Source organism: Cyprinodon variegatus, unplaced genomic scaffold (genome assembly GCF_000732505.1).
Source record: "Cyprinodon variegatus isolate N-32 unplaced genomic scaffold, C_variegatus-1.0 Scaffold703, whole genome shotgun sequence".
NCBI classification, from domain to species: domain Eukaryota; kingdom Metazoa; phylum Chordata; class Actinopteri; order Cyprinodontiformes; family Cyprinodontidae; genus Cyprinodon; species Cyprinodon variegatus.
Genome location: NW_015151156.1, coordinates 392,413 through 415,903, shown reverse-complemented (window position 1 = coordinate 415,903; position 23,491 = coordinate 392,413). Strand labels below are relative to the sequence as shown.

Genomic DNA, 23,491 nt, shown 5'->3' with positions numbered 1-23,491 from the left:
TTCTATTTCAGTTGCTTTTAAATTGGGTAGCTTTTTTATTGTCAGCTTTACTATCTTAGCCCTTATAAGTAGCTGTTATGTTAAGAATAGGCCTACTTTATTTGAACAATACATGTTTTGTTTTTGTTTTTTTTGTTTGTTTTCATAAAATCCAGTCTTTACTTTGTGAGCTTTACCTTCAGATGAAGAATCAATTTAATAGTAAATGGACAAAAATTAACAATCTATCTTAAAGTAAATGAAATTGTTACATTAAATAAAACTAGGGACTCTTCTTTGTTAAATTATACATTTGAGCTCATAATTATGTGAAGAAAATATTTAGAATAGCCATTACAAAAGGCAGAACGTTTTTATATTTTTTAACATATGGAGGAAAATGACAAAAGAGTAAAACAACAAACAAAATGGTTAAAGCCAACAGCTTGTTTATTTAAAAATAACTAAATTAATCTGTTTCCAACTTCTTTCATCTTTGTTTTTCAGGGTGTGGAGATCACTGTCAATGCCAGCAGCCTGGAAGACATTGACCCGTCAGCCATCGGGCAACGGCTCACCAACGGGACAGCGGCGGTGGCGAGCCCTGTTCTGAGTCGCCTGAAAACCCGAGATGAAGAGCACACAGATGTGGTAAAAAAGAAACTTTTAGCCATTTTTGTTCCTTTCTTACTCTGCACCCGTTCCCAAATTTGCAAGGAAACAGTAACAGTGTCTATAAATGCAGGGGTTGGCAGCGTTCATTCTATATAATAAAGAGCTAAAGATAAAAACAGACATTTAAAGTTGATTTACTTTGCTTGATTACATGGTTAACTAAAAAAATATATCCGTGCTTGACTTGTGTTGCAGGGCACTGTGTACCAGAAGACTAATGCAGAGGTGGAGATGAAGAAAATCAATAGAGAGGAGTTTTGGGAACAAGCCAAGGTACACACTGCACCTAAAACAAGAAGAGGAGGAGGAAAATACAAAGGAGAAATTACAGGGAAAGAGTTTAATACTTAATTTAAACAAATATATATGGTTTGTTACATTAAAATTACGGTATTTATTACAGTAATTTTGAGCTTTTATTTTATATAATTTTCATAGAATTTTTTGTTTTTTTACATACAAGAAGACTTAAATCTAACACTGAAACCAGCAGTCATTTGATTACAGGTTGTTTCTTTTTTTTTTAAGTTGTTTTAATTAGTAATATCTTTAGAGCCATGCTTCTGTTCTCTGCCTTATAATTTTTACTGGTTTAAGAATCATTTAGGCTTATCAAAAAAACGGAACTTTAAAAAATATATATATAAATGGCTCTTTAGGGTTGTTATTTATTTAATTTATTTATTTATTCGTTCGTCAGTGACAGTACACATTAATGAACATTTCTGTAAATGTGTCAGTACTAGCTGTGAAACTAGTTTTTAACTAGGTATGTAATGCCAACAACAACTATTAAAGAATATAAAATAAACATACAAAATGTAAAAAATTGAGTCTACATACGTACAAGGGAAAGTCATACAGTTCAAACAGACATTAGCATAAATATGTACAGATATTTACAAGGTAACACCCGATCCTGACATTTAGCTGAGTCATGCACCAGGAGATGGGTCAGGTCTAATGAGCACATTGTTGATTTAATTGTAACCAGGTTTTTAACTGAGTTCTGATAGTGAGAGGGATGCTGTTGCAGATGTTACAGCGCCTGACTATAAGTACAGTCGGGCCATAGGCGGTCCATCTGAAGGGTACTTCTGAGTGGCTTTGCCAGAAGAGGATTTCAGTTTTATGAATTCCCTTAATGATGGTGGTGCAAGTCCATTGAGTACTTTATAAATCATGCAAGCAAATTTAGAGGATTTAAAATTCTCAAGGTTGAGGGGATTGTAAGTCTCAAGACTATGGCGAGGATGGTAGGAAACAGTTTAGTGTTTTTTTGTTTTCTGTTTTTTTTATGTTTAAATATTTTTTATATAGTGATTTTATTTGTTTAAATGCGGTTTCATTTGTTAGAGACCGGGCTGTAAAACAATATTCGATGTGCGAGAAAACCATGGCATGAAAAAAAACACCCTAGCTTCCTGAAATTTAATTGAGGCATGAATATATCTGAAGATATGAAGACTGAATTTAATTGTTTTAGAGATTTTTTAAGTGACCTTTAAACGTGAAAGTAGAGTCAAGAACTACTCCAAGGTAATTGAATTCTTGTACCAGTTAATTATTTTTACTCTTAAGATAAGATAATTAGATAGTATGCACTTGAAATAAAACAATGCAATTGTGTTTTCTCATTTTAAGTGTAAATTGTCTTGTTCCATTGGCAAGTTGTTTCTTTTACTTTCTTAATCCAAGAACAAATGCACTTGTTTTAAGAAAAAATTACTTATCTAGATTTTGATTTTTTCCAGTGTGGGACCGCTTTAACCACTCTGTCAGAAATGTTCCCCCTTTTTTGCCTAATTGATAATATTAAAAAAATAAAAGAAAAAAATGACAGTTTTTTCAGTATCTTTTCATGTACCTAAACAGTGTTGTTCCCAAAGAGCAGTTACCTGAAGATTTGGTGTACAGTTCATGTTTAACTAAAGGATACTTAACTTATCAAGTCCTTTGTCAGTTGATTGCAAGGTATTTTTTCCCCTGTTAGTGAGATATGTCTTTTAATCTCAAATACACAGTAAACTGCCCCAATTAGTAAATGATGACCAGACTCGGTAGACATGTTTTACTTTAAGTCAGTAAGACATTGGTCATTAAAAAAGATTCTTATGCCTGATCTTAGTCTGGGAAGTATCCCATAAATGCTAATCTATTCATAAACTGCAGTCCACTGACTGAGACCATTTTGGCCCAGATAAGCAAAGCTAATGGAGAAATGAGGTATTTTAGCTGATGATAAAGAAAGCAGTACGACAGTCGCCACTAACAGGACGTTGAAGAGCAAGCAAAGTGATCCATTGCTTGTTTTTGAACCCTTTTATTGAGATAAGTTGACTTCCCTCAGTTAGTGAGTCACTGTTTTCCAACAGTAGGTGTTAAGTTGGTTAATGTAATGGAAAGCCAATTAAAAAGGTGTCCTAAACAGACGGAGCAATTACTATCACTTTTGTGTTAGTTATTTTATTCATTTATTATTTATTTATTGAACATTTGCTGTCAAGATCCTAAATGGAATATAAAATCCTCAATTAGTTGTAATGTAACAGAATAAACAATCTGTCAGTAGGTTAAAAGCTAAGCACAGGAGCTAATTACCACTCTACATAATTAGAAAAACAGGCCATTTAGTAAATTGTAATTTACATCAACTGCTTTTGTTTGTATTTTCTGAACAGCAAAACAAATTTTATTGAAAGTTAATGTGGATTAGGGTCTGTAATTAAACAATTACATGCCTATTACTAGTTTTAGGTAAAGATATTAGGATGGAAATACCTAAAAATGTTAACATGACTGAAAAAATGTGTTTTTTGTGCTACATTTGATAAAATAACGATCTAAATCTTGTTAAATAGTTAAATTAACCGCAGTGTAGGTAAATACAAAGATAAGCAAATCAAAGGAGCTACGAGTAGCTAATAGGATTGGCCTAAACAACCAGAGCATAAAATTGTAATTATATGTTAACTATGTATTAAGTTCCCTGCTGAACCTGTTTTAATTAAAGATAAACTTATGAATAAGCCAGTGACTTATGCTGCGTTCACACCAAATGCATTATAGGCATCAAAGATGCACAAACTCAGAAACTTGGATGCTGGTTCAGACACTGAATCAAACTGTGGTCAAGTTGCTTTGACGCTTCAATGTTCTGGATTGTCAGCACTTTGGTTGTTTATCTGCTCTGTTCTGTAGCTTAAAGAAGGAGAGCAGCTTCGCTTTATTTACTTTATGTGTTGGATAAATAGTTTTAACACGTTTTTAAGCGAGAAAGTCCACCTCCAGCTATCCTCTGTGCAGCCAGTTCATCAGGATTATGAGCCTGGATCAAGTCCCCAGGCCCTATAACTGGCGGGCCAATCACAACACAGAGATGTGTTTTGGATTTTTGGATGCAAAGCGGGCGGGGTTTTGATGGCAGGACAACAAAGCTGCACGACGCTGGAAAAAACACAAAAATGGAAAATGGCAACAACTATTGAACAGTTCTCGTTTGACTCAGCTTTGGAATCAGTTTTGGAAGATTAGACTTGGGGTTTTCATTGAAACGTGAGCAGGAAGAGGCTCTACGCTCATTCATTTTTAAGAAGGACGTATTCGCCGTTTTACCGACAGGCTGTTTTATTACACTCCCTCACCAGCTTCCTGAAAGGCTTACTACATCACAGTCAGTTGCGCTCATTGATCAGAGCTTTGGCCAATAGGCACAGACAGTGGTTTGAAAATCAACGTGTAGTTCTCATCAACAATCTTCCGATGTCTCATTCATCGGGGCCAGACTAAATTACACATTTAATCTCACATTTAGTCTGGTTTATCAGGCTATGTAAACACTACAACTATCAGAATATCCAATCAAATATATTTTGTCGGCAGGTTTTTACCTTTCAAGTTGATTTGGGTATTTATAAACTTTTCACCATAGTAAAAAAAATGTTTAAGTGCAGCAATAATGATCAGAGCTCGCTCTCTGTTCCTTTTACATAGAAATACATTCTTCCGGCTTTTTTTTAGCCATTGAAGTTGACCTCACAAGATTTTTGTTTATTTTTCATATGCAGAATATCTGCAGAAACGATGACAGCTTCCAAGTAGTGTCTGTCTCCCCCAAAAAACTCCTGGCGCAGCTCTGATTGGTTGACGCTCCGGCGTCCAGTGGCAAAAGTTCACTTTGCTGAACTCCGGTGTCGCTCAGATGCCCTAAAGCTCGGATGCAGGAACACGCAAAATGTGCCGCTCAACACCTCAATGCTTTCACCCATAGACTTTGCACGTAATCCAGAGGCTTTGATGCCCAGAACGCAACCGGTGTGAACGCAGCATAAGAGAAAATCCATGTGTTCACCAGTAGCTGCTAGGTTAAGCTGATATGCTCAAATTAGCCAGCTCAAATTTAATTATAAAGGTTAAAGTTCAAATGTGGTAGGTGCTGTGATCATGCTAAAAAAGTTAATAAACAATTAAATAGATTGAAAAACATTGCACACCTTTGAAGGAGAATAGACTGAAAATGTTTAAATACTGCAAAGTGCAAAACAAACTCAGAAAAATCGTAAAAAAAATTATAGAATTGTGGAAATTAGGTTCATATTTAAAAACCTCGTAGAGCAAACCAGCTGCTGGTTATGTAGATGAGGATTTTCTAGTTTTATTTTGCCTGATGAACCTAGAATGGTTCTTGTAAATCCCAGTGAAGCTGGTGTTGAAAAGAGATGAAAAACAAATTCATTTGTTGTTGAGTATTCTGGCTGTTTTGCTGCTGGCATCTTCAGACGAAATACAGAATGACGGAACAAACCATCGAGCCGCCGGTTGTTCAACAGATTTACCCTTCAAATGAACAAGACACACATAGAGAGACTCTGAAGTCATAAATATGAAAGAAAACTTTTTTTTTAATAATTAATAATACTGGTCATTTATTTTGATTTTTTATCCAAAACATTTGCACTCTGGAAGCAGAGATTTGAAATACAGATTTGACCTAATATTTTCCTACCTCTTTAAGCATTTGTGTTTGTTTATGCTCTTGAAAGTTTTTTGTCCTTATGTTGCCTCACTTTTATCAAAATGCAACAGTCAGTCATAATGCCAAATAGATTGGTTTTTACATTAAGGGGTAAAAATAGAAGCTCATATGTTTGAAGTTAATGGAACTGACAGTCTGCAAGTAAGCAGGGTTGCCAGATCTGCTCTATTGTCTCCAGCCCAAACGCAGCCTAAAAAAAACGCCCACGTCAAATAAAAATCAGCCTAGATCTCAATCTAGCATTCAGGGTTTTTTTTAACCTATTTGTTTGACTCTCCAGCGTGAAGAGGAGATGAGGAAGGAGGAGGAGCGAAAGAAGGCCATGGAGGAGCGTCAGCGCTTCGAAGAGGAGCGCATGGAGCTGGAAAGGCAGGAGCAGGAGAACCGAGAGAGGAGGTACCGCGAGAGAGAGAGGCAGATCGAGGAGCACAGGTGGGCATCCAGCTAGCATCCTCTATACAACACAGATACTAACCAGAAAACTCTGCATCAGGGAATATTGCTTCAAAGGGATTTAAGGAATATTTAATCAGACCTTCCTGATAAACACTGAGAAAATCTTTAGAAATTAAGAAAATCCGGAGTTTGAACTAATCTCCCACAAGTCATGACATCACATCATCATTTAAGGTCTGAATCAAAAAATGTATTTTTACTTGGAGTTTCCTTTTCTTTACATATGTTTTACAAATTTAACTGTGTAGAAATGAGCTACGAATCATCTTTACATCGATCTGTAGGTATTTTAATTTATATATGTTTTTATCTGATGTGTTTTTAGGAAGAAGATGCAGGAGGAGGAGGAGGCCAGAGAGAGGCTGCGCAACCAGACCACTATAGTAAGTGTTCCAACCTTCTGCTAAAGCAAACAATTTCATAGGTTTATAAGCATAACTTAAATCAATTTCTGTATTTGTTTGCTATGTGATCAGACGCTGCTTGTCTCGGTCATTCAAATAGAAAGATGTGTTAAATATGTCAAACCCATGTCTGATCTTGGCTTGAAAGTTGCTGTCATCCAATATAAAGAGTAATTAGTGGTATAATGTTTGTTTAAACAAATGTGAAAAATGTAAATATGCATTAAACAAATCTGAATCAAATCACAATTTACAAGTAAGAATCTTTTATTTTAATGGTATGAATAGATAAAAAAAATGAGATTGTTGCAGTTTATGAAGATATCTCAACAGATAAACAATAACAAAATAAGATAGATATTCTGAAAAAAATTATAAACCAAAAACTTTTAATAAAGTGTTTCAAACAAAAGTTAAAAAGCATATGAAAGAATAATACCAGTAATTTAAAAAAAACAAATGTACTGGTGAAAATTTTACATTGAAAATCTGCCAAACAGCTTCTATAAACAGTAAATATTCAAACTGAGCTCTGCCTTTTTTATGTTGTTTTTTGTTTATTTTAAATCAAACATTTCTTACTGAAACCTGATTATTATTTTGACCCTTATTAAGTTTTATGTATTTGTGTTATAAACAATTTCCTTTGTTTCTTAAACATGATTAATTTTGCCCAAACATGGATACGTTACTGACGTATTTATTGAAGAGTTGCTTCAGAGGCAAATCTTTTGTCTTTTCATGCCTTTATGGATTATTCTGTTTTTTTTTTCACTTAAAAATAATCCTTGCTATCTGCTGCCCTCTACTGGTGGTGGTGTGCACATGTCCTTGTCTTTGTATTTCACTTTTGATTATAGATCTGCATGATTCTTTTGTCCTTTTTTAGGCGTCTGAGCCGAGCATCGAGGACCTGAACCTGGACAAGAAGGAGTCTGAGGTAGAGGTCAGTTCGATGAAAAACATGAGCTCGCAAATTACAGCAGCAAATCTAATCAAAAGAAGATGAAATGTTAAAGCAACTAAAAAACAAAAACCAATCAAACTTCACTGCTGTACTTTAAAGCTCTTGGATTTCTATAGAACACTATTAGCAGGCTGTTTGTATCCATGGAAATATTATGCATCAGGTTTTTTTTTTCCTGGCTGTAAAGAAAAAAAAGTTATTTATTTAATGTTTAATCTACCAGGAAGCGAAGGCCATCATCGCCCAGCGATCTGGAAACCCTCGAGAGTTTTTCAAGCAGAAGGAGCGAGCAATGACCATTAGCGTCGACACCTCCCCCGTCTCCATCCACAGGACAGGTAGACATTTTGGGCTCCTTCATTTATATATATTTACCCCCATAAAGCGAGGTCGTCTTGTATTCATTGAAAGAGGCCTTGATGGAGGCTTCTTCAGGATTTTCTCAAATTGTTTTTAAGAGATTTTCTCTCATTTTGGGAGAAAAAATAAATAAAAACCCCACAAAGCCTGCCTCCTCCGAGGACACAAATGGTGAAAAGTAAACGCTGTTTGTTTGGGTGATTTACACGTTTTTTGTTCTCAGATTCCCTAGTTTGATACTTTTTTTGAAACTTTTTTTTGTCTCTAAACCTCTGACAAAGTGCTGAGGCAAACAAAGCTTCTGCTTTTCATTCGTTGCAGATTTTAATATCCATCGAGGGCAGAATATCACTCAAATGTTAGTTTATTTCAGTAATTCAGTCCCAACAGGGATCATATCTCCTGTGTTTATAAAGGGGGGGGGGGACACCTTGGTCTATCTCAGACACACAACCATGCACATGGTTTTATCTAAGGACAGTCAGAGAATCCAAATAACCTGAATCTCATGAGTATGGACTGAGGGAAGAAGTTGGAGTACCTGGGAAGAACTTACGTGTGCACATGGAGAACATGCAAACTAACATAGAGATTCAGGCCGGGATTAGAACCCAAAACCTTTTAGCTACAAGGGAGCAGATAATGGTTTTATTCAAAATTAGATGATTGCAGAAGTCTTTTTTATTGGAGGAACTTCACAACCTCCCAGCAGAGAATCACTGACCATGCGGGTCAGACTCACAGGGTATTGTTTTAAGAAATCCTAAACTGGGGATTTGTCCAGGTACTAGACCATGAGGCCGACCGTCATTTTTAGCCTTTTGTAAAAATAGATTAAATATAGTCCAATGTTTTCTAGATTCCTCAAGAAAAAAGGCTTTTATGTTTTTAAAACAAGTCGCTAAAATAGTTTTTCATAAATGTTGATTTTACAGCACTTTAAAGGTGCCATGGATGACTGATGTTGTTGCTCCGCCCCTCATGGGTGGTATCCTTGGAAACTAGAAAATGGTACCTCTCCAAAAACATATAAAAAATGTTCAAGTGATGCCGTTTGCATAGATAACTGAGCTGATCAAAGTCAGGCTCACTTTTATAAGCTCAGTTTTGGACACACAGCTTTTGGTCATTACATTGACTCTGAATATAATCAGCAGTTTGGCAGGAGTCGTAGAACGGAAATCAACGTTTATGAGACCAGATTCCCTTTTATGAGGTGAAAGAAGCACCTTTTGATCAAATATTTTTCATCTGATTTAGCTCTAATTTGCTGCAGTTGCTGCCTCCAAGGTTATTAAAATGATTTTTAGGTGTTTTTCACCTTTTTAGACGAACATTTAGCTGTGTTGTATTTTTTTCTGTACTCACAAATAAATCATAGTAACAGCTGTCATAGTTATTGCTCTTTATGTCCCGCCTTTTCACTCAAACCAAAAGATTCCATTAAGATCAGATAAATGTGAGTTATTTTTCAATTATTTCAGCTGCACGTCGTCTTCATGTGACGCTGCAGTGATGCAGTGATTACTTCAAACTGAGGCTCAACCGAACTTTACTGTAGGTGTGCTTTTTAGTATGCACCTTTTTCTGTATATAAATCTTTTTAAATGGATCAAGTTTGATATTCTAAATCTGGAGAGTTTTCTTTACTATAATCCATTGTAATAAACATGTAGTTTATTGGGTTCCAACATGAAAAAAAAAACTTAAAGAAATATTTGAAATATATCACTGTTTAAAATGACAGTAAACTGAATTACAGAAATAAATCATGTTCATTGTGATATTCTGATTTATAGAGATGCAAAGTCAGATCCAGCTTTGCAGCTGTTCTACCCATCAGCAATCTCTGCTTCTCTATAACTGCAGTGTTGCGGAGCCTCTTCTCTATGCTGGGAAGGCTTTATTCCACTAAAGGGGATATGGTTTGTTGGCTCGGATCACCAAAATGTAGAATTAAACACTGATCTCTCTAAAGAAGCGGCCAAACGTTCCTGCTTTGCCTAACTGCTTGCTGTCAGCTTTTTTACAAATTACACTAATTGCTTTTCTTTCTTTTTCTCCTTTTTTCCTACCTCCTTCTCCACCATCTTTCTGATTTTAACTTCTCCTCTAATTTCCCTTCTTGCTGGGTTCTAACACACCCTGATAAACCTGTGACGTCTCCTCCTTCCTGTCCGCCATCTTTTTGTCTCGTCACACCTGTCTGTTGTGTTGTGTGGCTTTATGTCCGTGTATTGTTGTCTGCGTCCTCGTGTTGGACCATGTGTGGTCGCTGTATGGCGTCCTGACCACTAGGCCGTTTGGACAGCCCCTTCTTGAAGCAGCAGCACAGTCCCAGCAGCCCCAGTAGAACTACTCCTCCCCGGGGCGTGTCGCCCCTCCGCACCCCACCACATGCACGGAAGCAGCCCCCCGCTGCAACCGGTAGGTACAGAGCAGGAAATATAAAAAGGACGTAAAAAAAAGAACCTCAGCTCCTCCATGTGCAAATGAGCTGATGGTACGGATCGTGCTTCCAGGATGGGGCTACAGTGACACTTCCTTCCAAAACGTACAGTATTTCAGGGCTGCAAACTTTTTACCCACCTTGGAGTGAGATTTTGAAATAGTTTGGACAGGCTATAGTTTGTCAGGGTTAGATTGAAAGGCTCTGAGGAACGGTACAGCTATAGGTTGTAGGTTTTCAGAGGATTTAACTGAAACTAAGAGGCAAAATGTCAAGTTTTTTTAAAGCGCAGCAAATGTTGCTGAATAACAATAAGTGATCCGTAGTTATGTGGAACATTTCCCCACAATATACATTATTTCTATATTCTGGTGATTTTCAGAGAATTGAAGTAAAAGTATTGGTCAGACTAAAATTCTTGCATCTACTGTAAACAAAAAATTTCACAACTGGGTTTATTCATAATTACATGCAGCTCAAGTAAAATAAATAATGGGAAACAAATGAGTTATTATTACTGTAATACTGGCACTGATAAAGAAACCAGTGCAATCAAATCCCGTGCAAACTACACCGTGTATTAATATTTGGAAATAGGCTAAGGATGAAAAATCTTAATTCATTATCTTATTAGATTTTTACAATTTACAATTCAGACCTTCTAGGAGACTGTAGATTCTATAAAAACTCTCCCTGACACAAGACAACATTTCTGTGGATGTTTCATTTTGGTGGATGTGATGGAAATTAAGTTTTCAAACATTTAATGGACCAAAATAAGGATAAATGAATAAGATAAGTAATAATAAGATAAGAACATCCCTGTTTCCTCCTCTATGAATCCATGATAACTGAGCTGTTCTGCACATCCTCTCTGATGCAATTATTTTCTTTAGTATACATCCTATGGGTTTGTGAGGCAAACCTGAAAACATTAGATATTTGTGTTGGTTTAATTAGTCCTAAAATCCAATGGGAGATTATTCAACTAGACTGAGCAATAATTATTTATCTTGTGAGCAAAACATGGACTAAAACTAGAAGTAAATCAGGTGGCTAAATAAATAAGGATAAAGTGAACTAAAAAAAGCACTAGATGTAGAGAAAACAAACCATTTGATGTGATCTACACTCAGTCTCCACATTGATAATTCAAGCCAGCTGCTGTGTATTTTATTCATATTTACTGAAGTGCTTTGCTTCAAATCTTCATTAATTTACAAAGTGAGTGATTTTTGTTCAGATAAGTTCCTCTAAATAACTGCTAAGAAAATCCTGGTCTTTTTTCATTATCTGGCTCATGTCCAGCTCTGCTGCTGTCACCACTATGAATAGGTGGTGCAAAAATACGGACTGGGTATAAACCTGGCACGTCTTCCATGGATTTTTATAGGCATGGTATTTTTATAAATAAATAAGTGGAGTGGAGTTGAGTTTTAATGTCATTATTTTAAAAAATTGAAGATATGGAGTGAGAGTGTGTGAAGACACTGAGATGCAGGAGTCTCACTCCCAATGGGGGAGAGTTGACAGCCCTGGCATTTAAATCAATGTGTCCAAAATGGAGCCCGGGGCTTTTTGCGACCTGCTAACAGATCGATTTTGTCACCAGCTATGCCATTTGATGCAGGTCGACATGTCGTATTTTTTTAATTAGGGAGAATATCACTCTTTATTACAATGTAAAGCATAAATTACCACACAATTTATTCATCAAATAGCCACACTTTCATTCATATTTGCTTTTAGAAGTCATTTAACTTGGCTAGATGCAGGAAGTATTTTCTGATAAAATAGATACCCACATCCTGTTTTGACTACTGATAACTAATATTTCTTCTTCTCTTCAAGAATGACTAAAATTATTATAAAGCTTTCAAGACCTCTAAGGTAATAGTGCAGCTGTCTTAGATTTTAGGAGCTAAAATTATACATTTGTCTAATTTCTACCAGTAAGTCTAATTTCAGTTTTGATTAGTTGAATTAATGCGTGCATAAATTAGTGTTTAACAGCATTTTTTATGATTCCATTGGCTTATTTTGGCCCAAATGGCACCAAAATATGTTAATGGTATCCTGCAGAAATTAAATATTTTAAAGTTGGATTTTTAGAATATTTTACAGGCGAGGGTCTATAGATTAGAAATAAAAGGACCAACAACAGATTATTATTAACAGTCACTTCAAAGCCACAAATACTTTGCTCTGACTGAACAACAGGGGCCGAATTTTTACTGTAAACAGGAGTCATGTGTCCTTAAAGTAGCTTTGATGTGATAATGAATTTTAACCTTTAGAAAGTATTTAGTGCTTGTATGTGTGATAACGGCAGACGAAGTACTGGGAGGTAGTACGTCTATAACTGGACAGTCCAGGTAAAGGCAAGTCGTCCTTTAGAGCCATTAACCTCCAGCTCTGTGTTTTTTTCGTGTTCCAGTGGCTGTCGCCGTCATGCTTTTAATGTGGTCAGGTCTAATGTGAAGTTATTTTATAAATGTTTCTTGCAACTTTGATTCACTTTCTGAACATTTTCTTTTGTTTTAATTTTGCGCTGCTGATTGCGGACTGCCTTACCTTTCTGCTAACATGCTCTCTAAAACCCATTCCTGCTGCTGCCTTTTACCCCGACCGACCAACCGACCTGTGAGTCTTTATTTTAACTCATCTTGTTAGTTGTCTGCAGCTTGTTGACGGTGGACTTGGTGGATTTGTTTGGAGGTTCATCCAGTTTTTTTGTGAATGTCAACATAAAGACCACAGCATTGATAGCTTTGTGTCTTATCCAACCTATTATAACTAGAACATTTCTGTTGACCACTTTCCAAATAGTAATGTGTTCCTCAAGGTGGATTAACCAAACATTACCTACCTTTAAACTTTTCACACTTAAGTGTTTGTGTGTTCTGCAACATTTTCCCTCCTAATGGGAAGTGGCCAACAATGATGTAGTTAATAAAATGGCAGCTAATTTGCCAGGTGAAAACAGATGTGTTTATGAAAGGTAAATTAATTAAAGAAGGTAATTAGAATGATCTGTAGAGATTAGTTTTTGATAGAAAAAGGGAAAAGAATATTTTCTGCCATTTTATTATAATCTTACATTTCAGGTTTCTTGTGTTGAAATTATTTTAAGGAGACATCAGCGTCTATCTGACATGAGTGGATACATTTCTGTGGATTTAATGTGAATGTGATAGTTTGTACTGTGGTAATGTTGATGTCAGTGGCCTGGAAAAAAATATGCATGTAAAAAGAAACTGAGTTCAGGAAATGTACTGGTGTTTCCTCATGCCGTCAGTGCTGTCCAATATCTGTATCTATTCATCTAGGCTTCCATCCAGTTTACCAATCACATCACTGGAAAAGTCTTATTTGTACAAACTCTAAAATGTGTGCGTTCCTTGGTATGCTGGTGAAACAGATTACTTTTTTTTAAGGTGGAGTGGATTATGATTACGTTATTCATCTAACCAAGTCAGTTCTCCAAAGGGGATCCTCAAGTCTGAACTATAGTTATCAGCCTTATAAGTTACAGTGATGATTCTCCATCTAGTAATATGTTCATGCTAGGTTTAAACATTAAAGGTAAAGATGATTAAAGAGTCTTAAGTGTTTTGTTTTTATACATATTTTACTGCAAATTAGCCAGTCATTATTTTTTTTATTTTTTTTTTTTATTCTTTTATTTTCACAACAAAAACATAAAAACATTGGCCCAATCATAGGCTTAAACACAAAACTCTCCTCCTCTTGCATGTTTCCGCTGTCCATAGCGTTCCTTGACAGTGTTGTTGCTAAGTGCTACTTGGTCCGAATGTAATTTCCCATAAGGAACCTTTTAGCACTAAGTTGCTAACAGGTTAGCTGGTTAGAATTTTACGAGACACCGGCCACAACCAAAAGGCTTGCGAACCTTCCACCACAACAATCCCGTCCCCTTGATAATCGACCAATCACATTCACTTTGTTCACTCATGTACTGTAAAGTCGAGCACCACTCGGGAGAATTCGGAAATGCAACAGTTGGAACAGCCGCTTCCCTACGTCTTTAAGGTTTATCAAATTCCTTTTATCACTGGTCCATTTGGTTCCATTCTGACTCTGCGTCTCAAGAGGTACAGGGCTGTAAAAGTGCTAGAGAGTTGAGTACAGGCTGCACTGCAAATAAAAGTCACTGTAGTTTTAGTTTTTCAGGCTTAAAGAGATTTCTTCCTTCACTCTTCTTTTCAAAAACACCAGCCTTGTTCAGAACTGACAATGAGAGATGAAACATAAGAAGAAATTAGCTGTCTTCTGGTTTAGCACATAGAGAATCGTCATCTCTCAGATGGCTGGGAATATACACCAAAGCTTTGAGTCCTTTAACTTGTGGATTCTTGCCTAGATTTTGTTCTAAATGAAGCAACAAAAGCTGCAATTTTCCCAAAAAAGATTAACACTATCTTTTTCAGAGGCTAAGAAATAGTACCATAGATCTTTACCCTAAATTGGTGATGCTCTATCATTGAAGTTGAATCACATCTTGTCCCACTGTTGAAGAATTGTTGAAAAATTGAAGCTAAACCCCTTTTATGGCTGACTCAATGTTCTAAAGCGGCACTACTGAACCCTTTATGATGGTTCTCTGTGTTTAAACCATCCCAGTAACAAATTCATTTGAACCCTGAATTGAAAATGTATGAATTTTCAGGGGAAATAATCATGGCATCTTTAAAATGCTCTGTTTTTATCATCTGTGAGTTTTATGTATCGGTTGATTTGCTTTACATTCCACATCATACCTCATGTCAAGGATAATTGCAGCCTAAGATAATATCCTTCTCATTTTTTATATACGTGAAGGTGTATAGGAGGCATTGTCTGTGTTAGTTCAACACCTTTTGTTTATGTGTCGTATATAATCTAATTAACTTTGTTTTCCTGCCATTTTTTATCCACTTTTTTCCTGCAGGTGACAATGATGATGAAGTGAGCTTAGACAGAAACATGGCCGCTGTTTCACCCATCCCTAAAATAGTCACTACACCAATTAAAGAAGACTTTAACAGGGAGGAGGAAGACCACAGAGAGGAAGAGTGGGGTAAGAATTTCATTCCCCTTGCTCAGATAATACAATATTGGTGCATAATAAAGTCTCCAACCAATGTAGTATAGTCAGGGAAACCCTGTGGGAAGCTAAATTATTCATTGGTAGAAACTCAGTTTGGCAAAGCTTACCAGAAAGTTAGCATTGCTAATTCTAGAACGATCAAAAAACAAGCAGAGCCTAACACTGACTGTTAACTGCTTCCATCAAGTGTCTCCTTTTGTTGGAAACCTGTAGCAAAGCTTTTTCTGCTTTTTCCACAAATCAGCTCTATTTAGCTTATTTATATAGCACCAGTTCACAACACATGTCTTCTCAAGCTACTTTGCAGAGACATTTGAACAGGATCACACAGTCATATTGGTTCAAAGTTTTGTCTGTGGAAAAACCAATTGATTGCTATCGACTCATTGAGTAAGAGAAACAGGACTACACTGAAAAACAGGCCAGATTCCAGCATCTATAAACGAAGTTGTTGATGACAGCAGCACAGCTGATATTTTCTCTCCTTGATGGTGCCACAGTCAAAAAGGAAAAGACCAGATTAAGCTGCTTTGACAAAAAGCAGAGAGAGCATAAAAGAGGTTGAAATAACAAATACTTCAGAATGGGAGAAAATTGAGTAGAATGATGAAAAGTAGTCCCTATGTCCTCCAGCAGTCTAAGTCTATAGCAGCATTACTATAGAGATAGCTCAGGATAACCTAAGCACTCTATAAGCTTTATCAAACAGGTTTAAGCCTACCGTTAAATGTAGAGAGGATGTCTGCCTCATGGACTGAAACTGGTAGTTGGTTTCACAGGGGAGGAGCCTGATGACTAAAAGATCTGCCTCCTATTCTACTTTAGAAATTCTAGGAACAGCTACATGTTGTAAACCTGCAGATTAAGAACAAAGTTCTCTGTGAGAAACATAAGGATTAATCATATCTCTGATGTAAGATGGAGCTTGACAATTTAAGGCTTTATGTGTGAGAAGGAGGATTTTAATTCTATTCAAATTACTCATCCACATTAAAAGACAAAGGGAAGGATGTGTTCTAAATTATTAATGTTTCATAGTTCCAATTTCTTTTGGTTTCCTAAATTTAAAATGTTTTATTCACACTAAAAGAGTGAAAATAAAAAAAAACTGACCCGAAGATAATTTGTTTTCACATTTGTCTTTTTTTTTTCAGATTCTGTACCAAAAGAAGAACAGAAACGGCCCGTCCAGGAGTCGGCGCCCACCAAGCCTGTGCAGAGTGTTGCACCACAGGCCCGGGAACCCTCTGGTGTTTCTGCGTGGGACTCCGGGACGGACAACCTTGTTGACCTGTGGGATAGCAGCTCCGCCCCTGCCACCGACCCCATCCCATCCACCCACTCGTCTAATCTGGTGGACCTGATGGGAGACAGCGATGTTCTTCATGATGATGTCGCGCCAAGCATGGCCGCCGGCAGCGGCAGGCCTCAGCCTCTTCTCAGCTTCGATGAGATGATGGACGGGAGCTTCTGCTCAGGCACCGGCGCCGAGGACGACCCCACCAGTCTGGTGGACGTGTCGGGGTCTGACCAGATGACCCTCAGCTACCAACACGCACTGCAGCACGCCTCCGGGGCGGGGCAGGATCCAGATGACGTACAGCTACTGATGACCAATGGGGAGACGCTGCTGAAGGAAGGAACTCAGGTCAGACGAGTTCAAACTGCTGATGATTTTCAAAGTTTTTTTAAGGTTTGGTTTGATTATCTTTGGTGTTTCCTCCTCTCTGGTTCTAGGCCAGTGAGGGCTACTTCAGCCAATCACAGGAGGAAGAATTCGGCCAATCAGAGGAGTCATCAGCTAAGCCAGCACCTGTGTTTTATAACAAGCCTCCAGGTTTGATCAATCTTTTCCTCTTTACAACATTTACACTGGGCGGGTTTATAGCTAACTTTACAGAAGTGTTAGTGTTACTCTGAGCTAGTGTTTATTTATGGTGATTGGATGAATGGAAGTTAGTTTATTCTATTAAAACGTTTTACTCTGTAGAGAATGAAACCCGCCTCGTTTGTTTGTGTTGGTTTAGAGATTGACATCACCTGCTGGGACACGGATCCTGTAGTCGACGAAGACGACGACTAACCCGCTGCTCTGACATCATCGCTGTACCCGGAGGAAGTAGAGACCGAGCTTCAAGAAGAAAACACATTTCTTTTTTTTTTCTTTTCTTTTTTTCTAAAAAAAAAAAATCGCAAACCAACAAAAAAAGTAATAACAAAAATCTTGCATTAAAACTCTTTCAATATAATCTTTTAGAGGAAGCAGTAGCCACCGTTTGAGTTGAAAAGGCTCAGATCTGATCTGTTTCTGTGATTATTTATTTTGGGATTAATTTTTTTATTCTTTTTTTTTTTGTTTTGTCGCTATGCAGATGTTTTAGCCGGCATCGAGGGGTTTTTGTTTGTGTACATGGTTAGTTCCACGTAGCGCACTGCTGCATTAGAGACAATGAAGCTGAGCGTGCGGCCGGCGGCGCGCACCGTTAGTTTGTAGTGCTTTAATAACATCTGAGAAAAAAAACAAAAAAAAAAACAAATCCAGCGGATCAGAACAGCTGCCATGTTTATCTTTTCTCTCCTCTCTTCATACCTGAACATATTCACCTCTGCAGCTCAGTTAATCATGTATTTAGAATTCACCTTCATGGAGGAAAAAGTTATTTATTCTGATGTATCTGAACTGAAAGTCCTTCAAACAAGTCTGTGGCGCCTTAATTTCCCCTTTTTCACTCCTTTTGTATGATTTTAAAACTGAGTTCAATATTAAACAGCTTTTTTCTGTCCTAGTGCAATTCTATGCTTCTTCTGCCTCCTTGTGGATGAACTGCAGCCTCACCATCAAGATTCATTATAAATATCTACCACTTATATATTTACACAAGCAAAAACACCACTTTAGATAAATATACTGTAGATATTTTTTCATTTTTTTTTTTCTAAAAAGAGTTTAGAAATGCAATAAATTTGATATGTTGAAGTTTCTCCAAAGGACTAAAAAAATAGTTTCTGTCCCAGGGTGGGATGCCTTACCTTTCCTGGTTTTAAACTCTTAATTTTCAAACTAAAGTTTGGCCTTGCTGTCCCGCTCAGACTGAAAATGGGGGGATAAAAGCAGCTGGACAGAAACTTCTTTTTTCGCTCTCCTTTTATTTTGTTCTTAATCTCTGTTATTTTTGTCTCTATAATAATCTGCATGGGACCAGATGTCCGGGATTTGTCTCTAAATTCAAATCAGTCATTATTTGAACTACAGTAATCTATTCTATTTTTTACGTTTTTGTCAACCTTCTGTTGGTTTTATGAAGATTAAAGCTGTCTCTAATGTTGGATTAAAGTTTAAAAAAAATGTAGCTGCTGAGTAAGATCAGAGAAATAGGAAATTTAAGACTTATATTAGAAGTCACTACTTCAAATTCCTCCTCTCAGTAAGTAGGAGGATTACACCAAATATTTCTATGTCACAAAAAACTAAATTTCAAGCTTCAAGCAAGCAGTTTTTGTTTAAAAATTATGACATCTGTAACAAAAATCTATAGTTCAACCTTCCTGTGGTCTCAGATGTTATGATGTCTCTTCTCAGTGTCTTTTGTTAGAAATATTAAATAAGAAACAGACAATTTTGTAGGAAAAGTAAAAGGTATGAAAGATACTGTTCAGAGAGAGAAAGGCTAATTCCAAGTTATAGTGGAGAATGTTCTTTTTTCAGGTGGATCATCAAAATAAGTGGTCCTCCTTATTGTCAATCATTCTGGTGATAAGTTTACGTAAGGCCGTCCCACGTGCTCGTCGCCATTTTTACCTACCTATGGTGAGTCTGATATAGTGGAAAAAGTACAAATCTTCTTTTGGAAAGTAAGCTTGTATTAGCGATGCAAACAGCAACCTCTAAACAGAGCGTGCACGATGAAAACAATGGGCTGGTGCATGCTCTCGCACATGTTTAATAAGTGTTCCCTCTCATCAGCAGGCACAGGGTTGTGCATGTGCACGGGGTTATGGTGGGTCTTTTCAAAATTTCGTCAAAATCCTCCACTATACTTTAAGTGAGGCTGAGTTCATTCTTCTGTTTGGTGTCATATTCTATGTAGTTTCCACATAACAAAACCTTTTTTTTCCTTTAGTATAATCTCTCACATTTTGCCATTTGTGTGCTAATGTGATTTGAAAACCAGGCAATTCTGTGACTAAAGGGTTCAGTCAAAAACAAATTATTATTAAATGAACTTAGAATAGTGAAATAGTTTCCTGGTGGTTCTAGCTTGTTTTAATCGTTTCATCTGAAATTGTAGCCTTGAACTAAAAACATGGATCTTGTTTTTTTAGCTGCTGTCTCTATTTCTGGTGTACCTCATGGTTTAGTCCACCGTCTTTTACTTTGTTGTTGACAAAGATGCATTTTGGACATTTCCCTGACATCTGGTCTCAAAGCAGCTTTAAATATATTCAAATGATGACTTTTTTTTATTTTCTTTTGCCCCTCGCCTGCATATCTGCTACTGTTGTTTTGTGCCAAGATGAAGGAACCACAATTGTAATTTAGTTACCTTTGGATGCTAAGCAGTGACTTGTTTGGTTGCTGTGGAAACTGGAGCTGAGGTGGGGCTTGCTTTGGCGTTTTTTTTTTGTTTTTTTTTAAATCAACCTGTTAATATGTGTGATAGAATTGATTTTCAGGTCCCCTTTTTGGATTTTGGCACAAGTGTTGGTCTGTTTGCTGAGAATCCTTGTAGACAATAAAAAAAGCAATAAGAGCAGCTTTGTTTTGTGTGAGTGTGTGATTACCTGAACATTAACTGTAGAGGCTGAGGAGTTTTCACCTTACAGTATAGGCTGTAGCACTGTCTGCTAAGGCAGGTTTATTTAGCCTCCTCTCTGAACGTTATCTTTTGAAACAGCTTTATTAGCTTAATTACTTTTAATTTTATTTTATACTTTATTTTGAATAACTATTGATAAAAACAATTAATTTACAGGGTTAGAAATTAATATTTATCAGAACTTTTTGACAAATTGTATGCCTATTTTTTTGACCTATTAAACATAATCTAATCAACTATAATAATAATCTGTTAGTGGAAGTGTTATAGTCTCCTTTGTAAAAAGAAGAAAAAAAAGACGGTAATTAAAAGAATATATTTCCCCAAACCTTTAAAAAATGTACATAACATGGAACTTCAGGCTTTTTAAAGGTTTATACAAATGGCAATACACTTCTGGTTAGACTAGACTGGGGAAATGTAATGTACCACATTTTTCATTATTAACAACCTTACATATTATTCCTCTCTAGTCAAAATGCGTCTGGCTGCAGAGCCGCACTGTCAGGACTCAGAGCTGCACTTAGAACCCTGTCTGCTGACCTGCACTGTGAGGTCTCCTGCACTGTTAGAACCAGAATTTTATTCAAATACTTTCAAAGTAAAAACAAAGTTGATTTGAAGCCTTTCTAAATTAAAAGCTAGAGTTGATAAACTCCCAGTGAAGCTTGCTTCCTTTCACAAAAGAGTGTTGTTACGCTGGTAACTAATGTACACGCACAATTTTACTCCCCACCAAACTCCTATCTGGAATAATAGATATGTGCTATATATAAATAAGTCTCTATATTTAAATCACTGGATGGAAAAGGGAATTTGGTCTAAAAGACATTTTCTAAACGACAATGGAGGTTGGCTGCCATATGAGGATTTTTGCTTATTGTATAATTTAAACTGCTCCTATGCTCAGTTAACACTGTCATTAACTCCAGCAGCAAATACATGCTGCGTGCTATTCCTGAGGGCTTCGAATATAACTTAGGAAATAAACTTCCAGTCCTGAGAGTGCAGGAGACCCCATTTTGCAGCTCTGCAATGAAGGGTCCAGACTCCAGACAATGCAGGTCTAGGTCCTGACAGTGCAGTTCTGCAGCCAGACTCTTGCTCTAGTCTAATTTTTTTTTTCCAGCTTCATGGAGCCTTTTTTTGTCTCTTTTATATAACCATGCTAGTGCTTAACCAGTTTTTTTTTTTCAAAGCTTCTTGCTCAGGATGAGAAATATTCATTTTAAAATACAGTCACATTGATTTATACTGAAAAATACAGTAAAAAATTTTAACTCAAAGTATCAAACTTTGCCATCTTTGCCTTTCTGTCCTTTAGTAGATCTGATTTAATGCTTAATATTCACGTTTACCAGTAAGTAATAGCTTGTAACAGAGCAAAGTTTTAAGCAAAGTGTTTGTTAAAAACTATTTCTAATGTTTTAGTGAGATTTTCTAGCCAAGGAGTCAGAGTTCCTAGTAATCTTTTAAAATGCTCCAGATCAATGCTTGCTGTACCTTGACTTTATTCAAGGGGCGAGTGTTACACTTTGGAATCTTAAAGTAACAACTAAATATATAAAAAAGCTTCAATCTTCATAGTAATTTGTGCTTTGGACTTTATTTTTTAGTTATTTTTTCATTAGAACAGGTCTTTACTAAAACACTCGCTGTAGGTCCATGCTCTACCACCAGGTGTCACCCTTGTCTTACTCAAGCAGAACTCTAACAAGAGGTGAGTTCCTCAGAGGTAAAAAAACAAACAAACAACAAAAGAAAAACAATATCATAAAAGGCTGTTGTAAAGCTGCACTTTTCAGCTACTCCCTCCAAACAATGTAATAAATAACCTTTAGAATTTCTGAATCTAACAGTTGATATTTTATTGTCTCAGAACTTTCCGCAATGTGCTATTTACACATTACTTGAACAAAACCATTAAAAATGAAAATGATTGATTATGATTTCATTATTGTTATGTTTACGGAGCTTTACAACAGTATTATCTGAAAAGGTTAACTTTTTGTTACATTAATACCATCAAACATCAAACTTACTGTAGATTGTTGGATTTACATGAATAATGGACAATAGTAGATTAGAGAAGAGAGACACATGGTTTACGTGTGTGTGTGTGTATATATATATATATATATATATATATATATATATATATATATATACTATAAATTCCCCAAATATTTGTGCAATTCTGTTCTAACCACTCTTGTCGGATGCATCTAAATAAAATTTAACCCAGTACCATCAAATGTTACCTTGCTGGTCCACTTGTGTGTATTTTAATCTCAGTATAAGTCCTTCAGATCTTTTTGTTTTGTTTTATTTTGTTTGTCTTTTTTCAGCTTTTATTGTCATACATTGTCACAAGTACAGAGCAACAAAATTCATTCACTGCTTTTAACCAATCCCCTTGGGGAGCAGTGGGCTGCAATTGTGCAGCGCCCAGGGAGCAGTGTGGGGTTAAGGGTCATTGCTCAGGGAGTCAGAGTGGAACCTCTGGATTCCAAGCGTAATTTTATAACCACTAGGCCACGACTCCCCATGATCTGTGGAGTCTTTAGAGTTATCAAACAGAACTTTACTGAGCAAGCTTCCCCATGGAGAGCAAGGAACACATCTGAAAGGTGTGGAGAAAAAAATCCTACTTCTTTAGCTGTGTTGAAGTATGAAAATCTACTTTTTCTCTTCAGACTTTCCAAGATATTGCTGTGCATCTAAACTGACAGGAAGGAGAAGGAGAGCATTCATCTGAGAGTCAAACAGGAGGATCATGGTATCACTGAAGCAACTGCTAAGATCCTATAAGGTCTTGGAAAATATGCTAACCGGACTGCTTTTAACCATGATTTCCAGACATCTGGACTTTATGGAAGAGTGGCTGGGGGGAAATCCATTTCTGAAATTATGACACCCCTACAAACCTGCAAAAACCTAGTAAGGACAGCATCGGTTAGACCAGCAACCAAGAAGATAATGGAAACTTTAGAGAAGCTTTAGAGATTTCCAGCTCATGTGGGACTATAAAATCTAAAAATGATATTTTTGCACTACATAAATCTGTTGTTAAAGGAAAAGTGGCATGACTGTAAAAGTATTGAAAGGTTGTGGGTGGTTCCATTTTTTTTTTTTTCACCCATCGTTTAGGTAGATGCAGCAACAATATGGAACGACGAGATGTGGTCAGATGAGATCAAATTTGAACATCTATCCAAAATAAATGGTGTGGAGGGAAT

The 23,491-nt window shown here is 36.6% G+C and overlaps 1 protein-coding gene across 1 annotated transcript in view; it reads left to right on the top strand.

Annotated features, from left to right (window-relative positions):
* The window catches only part of dbn1 (drebrin 1), a 31,452-nt gene extending 11,266 nt beyond the window's left edge, over positions 1-20,186 (top strand). Inside the window, exons 5-15 of the mRNA XM_015394675.1 lie at positions 487-630; positions 850-927; positions 5,970-6,121; positions 6,471-6,528; positions 7,439-7,495; positions 7,740-7,854; positions 10,175-10,303; positions 15,277-15,405; positions 16,590-17,083; positions 17,173-17,272; positions 17,463-20,186. Of these exons, the coding sequence (XP_015250161.1) occupies positions 487-630; positions 850-927; positions 5,970-6,121; positions 6,471-6,528; positions 7,439-7,495; positions 7,740-7,854; positions 10,175-10,303; positions 15,277-15,405; positions 16,590-17,083; positions 17,173-17,272; positions 17,463-17,518 (1,512 nt within the window). The 3' untranslated portion in view covers positions 17,519-20,186. The remainder of the gene's footprint in view (positions 1-486; positions 631-849; positions 928-5,969; positions 6,122-6,470; positions 6,529-7,438; positions 7,496-7,739; positions 7,855-10,174; positions 10,304-15,276; positions 15,406-16,589; positions 17,084-17,172; positions 17,273-17,462) is intronic.
* Positions 20,187-23,491: the final 3,305 nt, after the last annotated feature.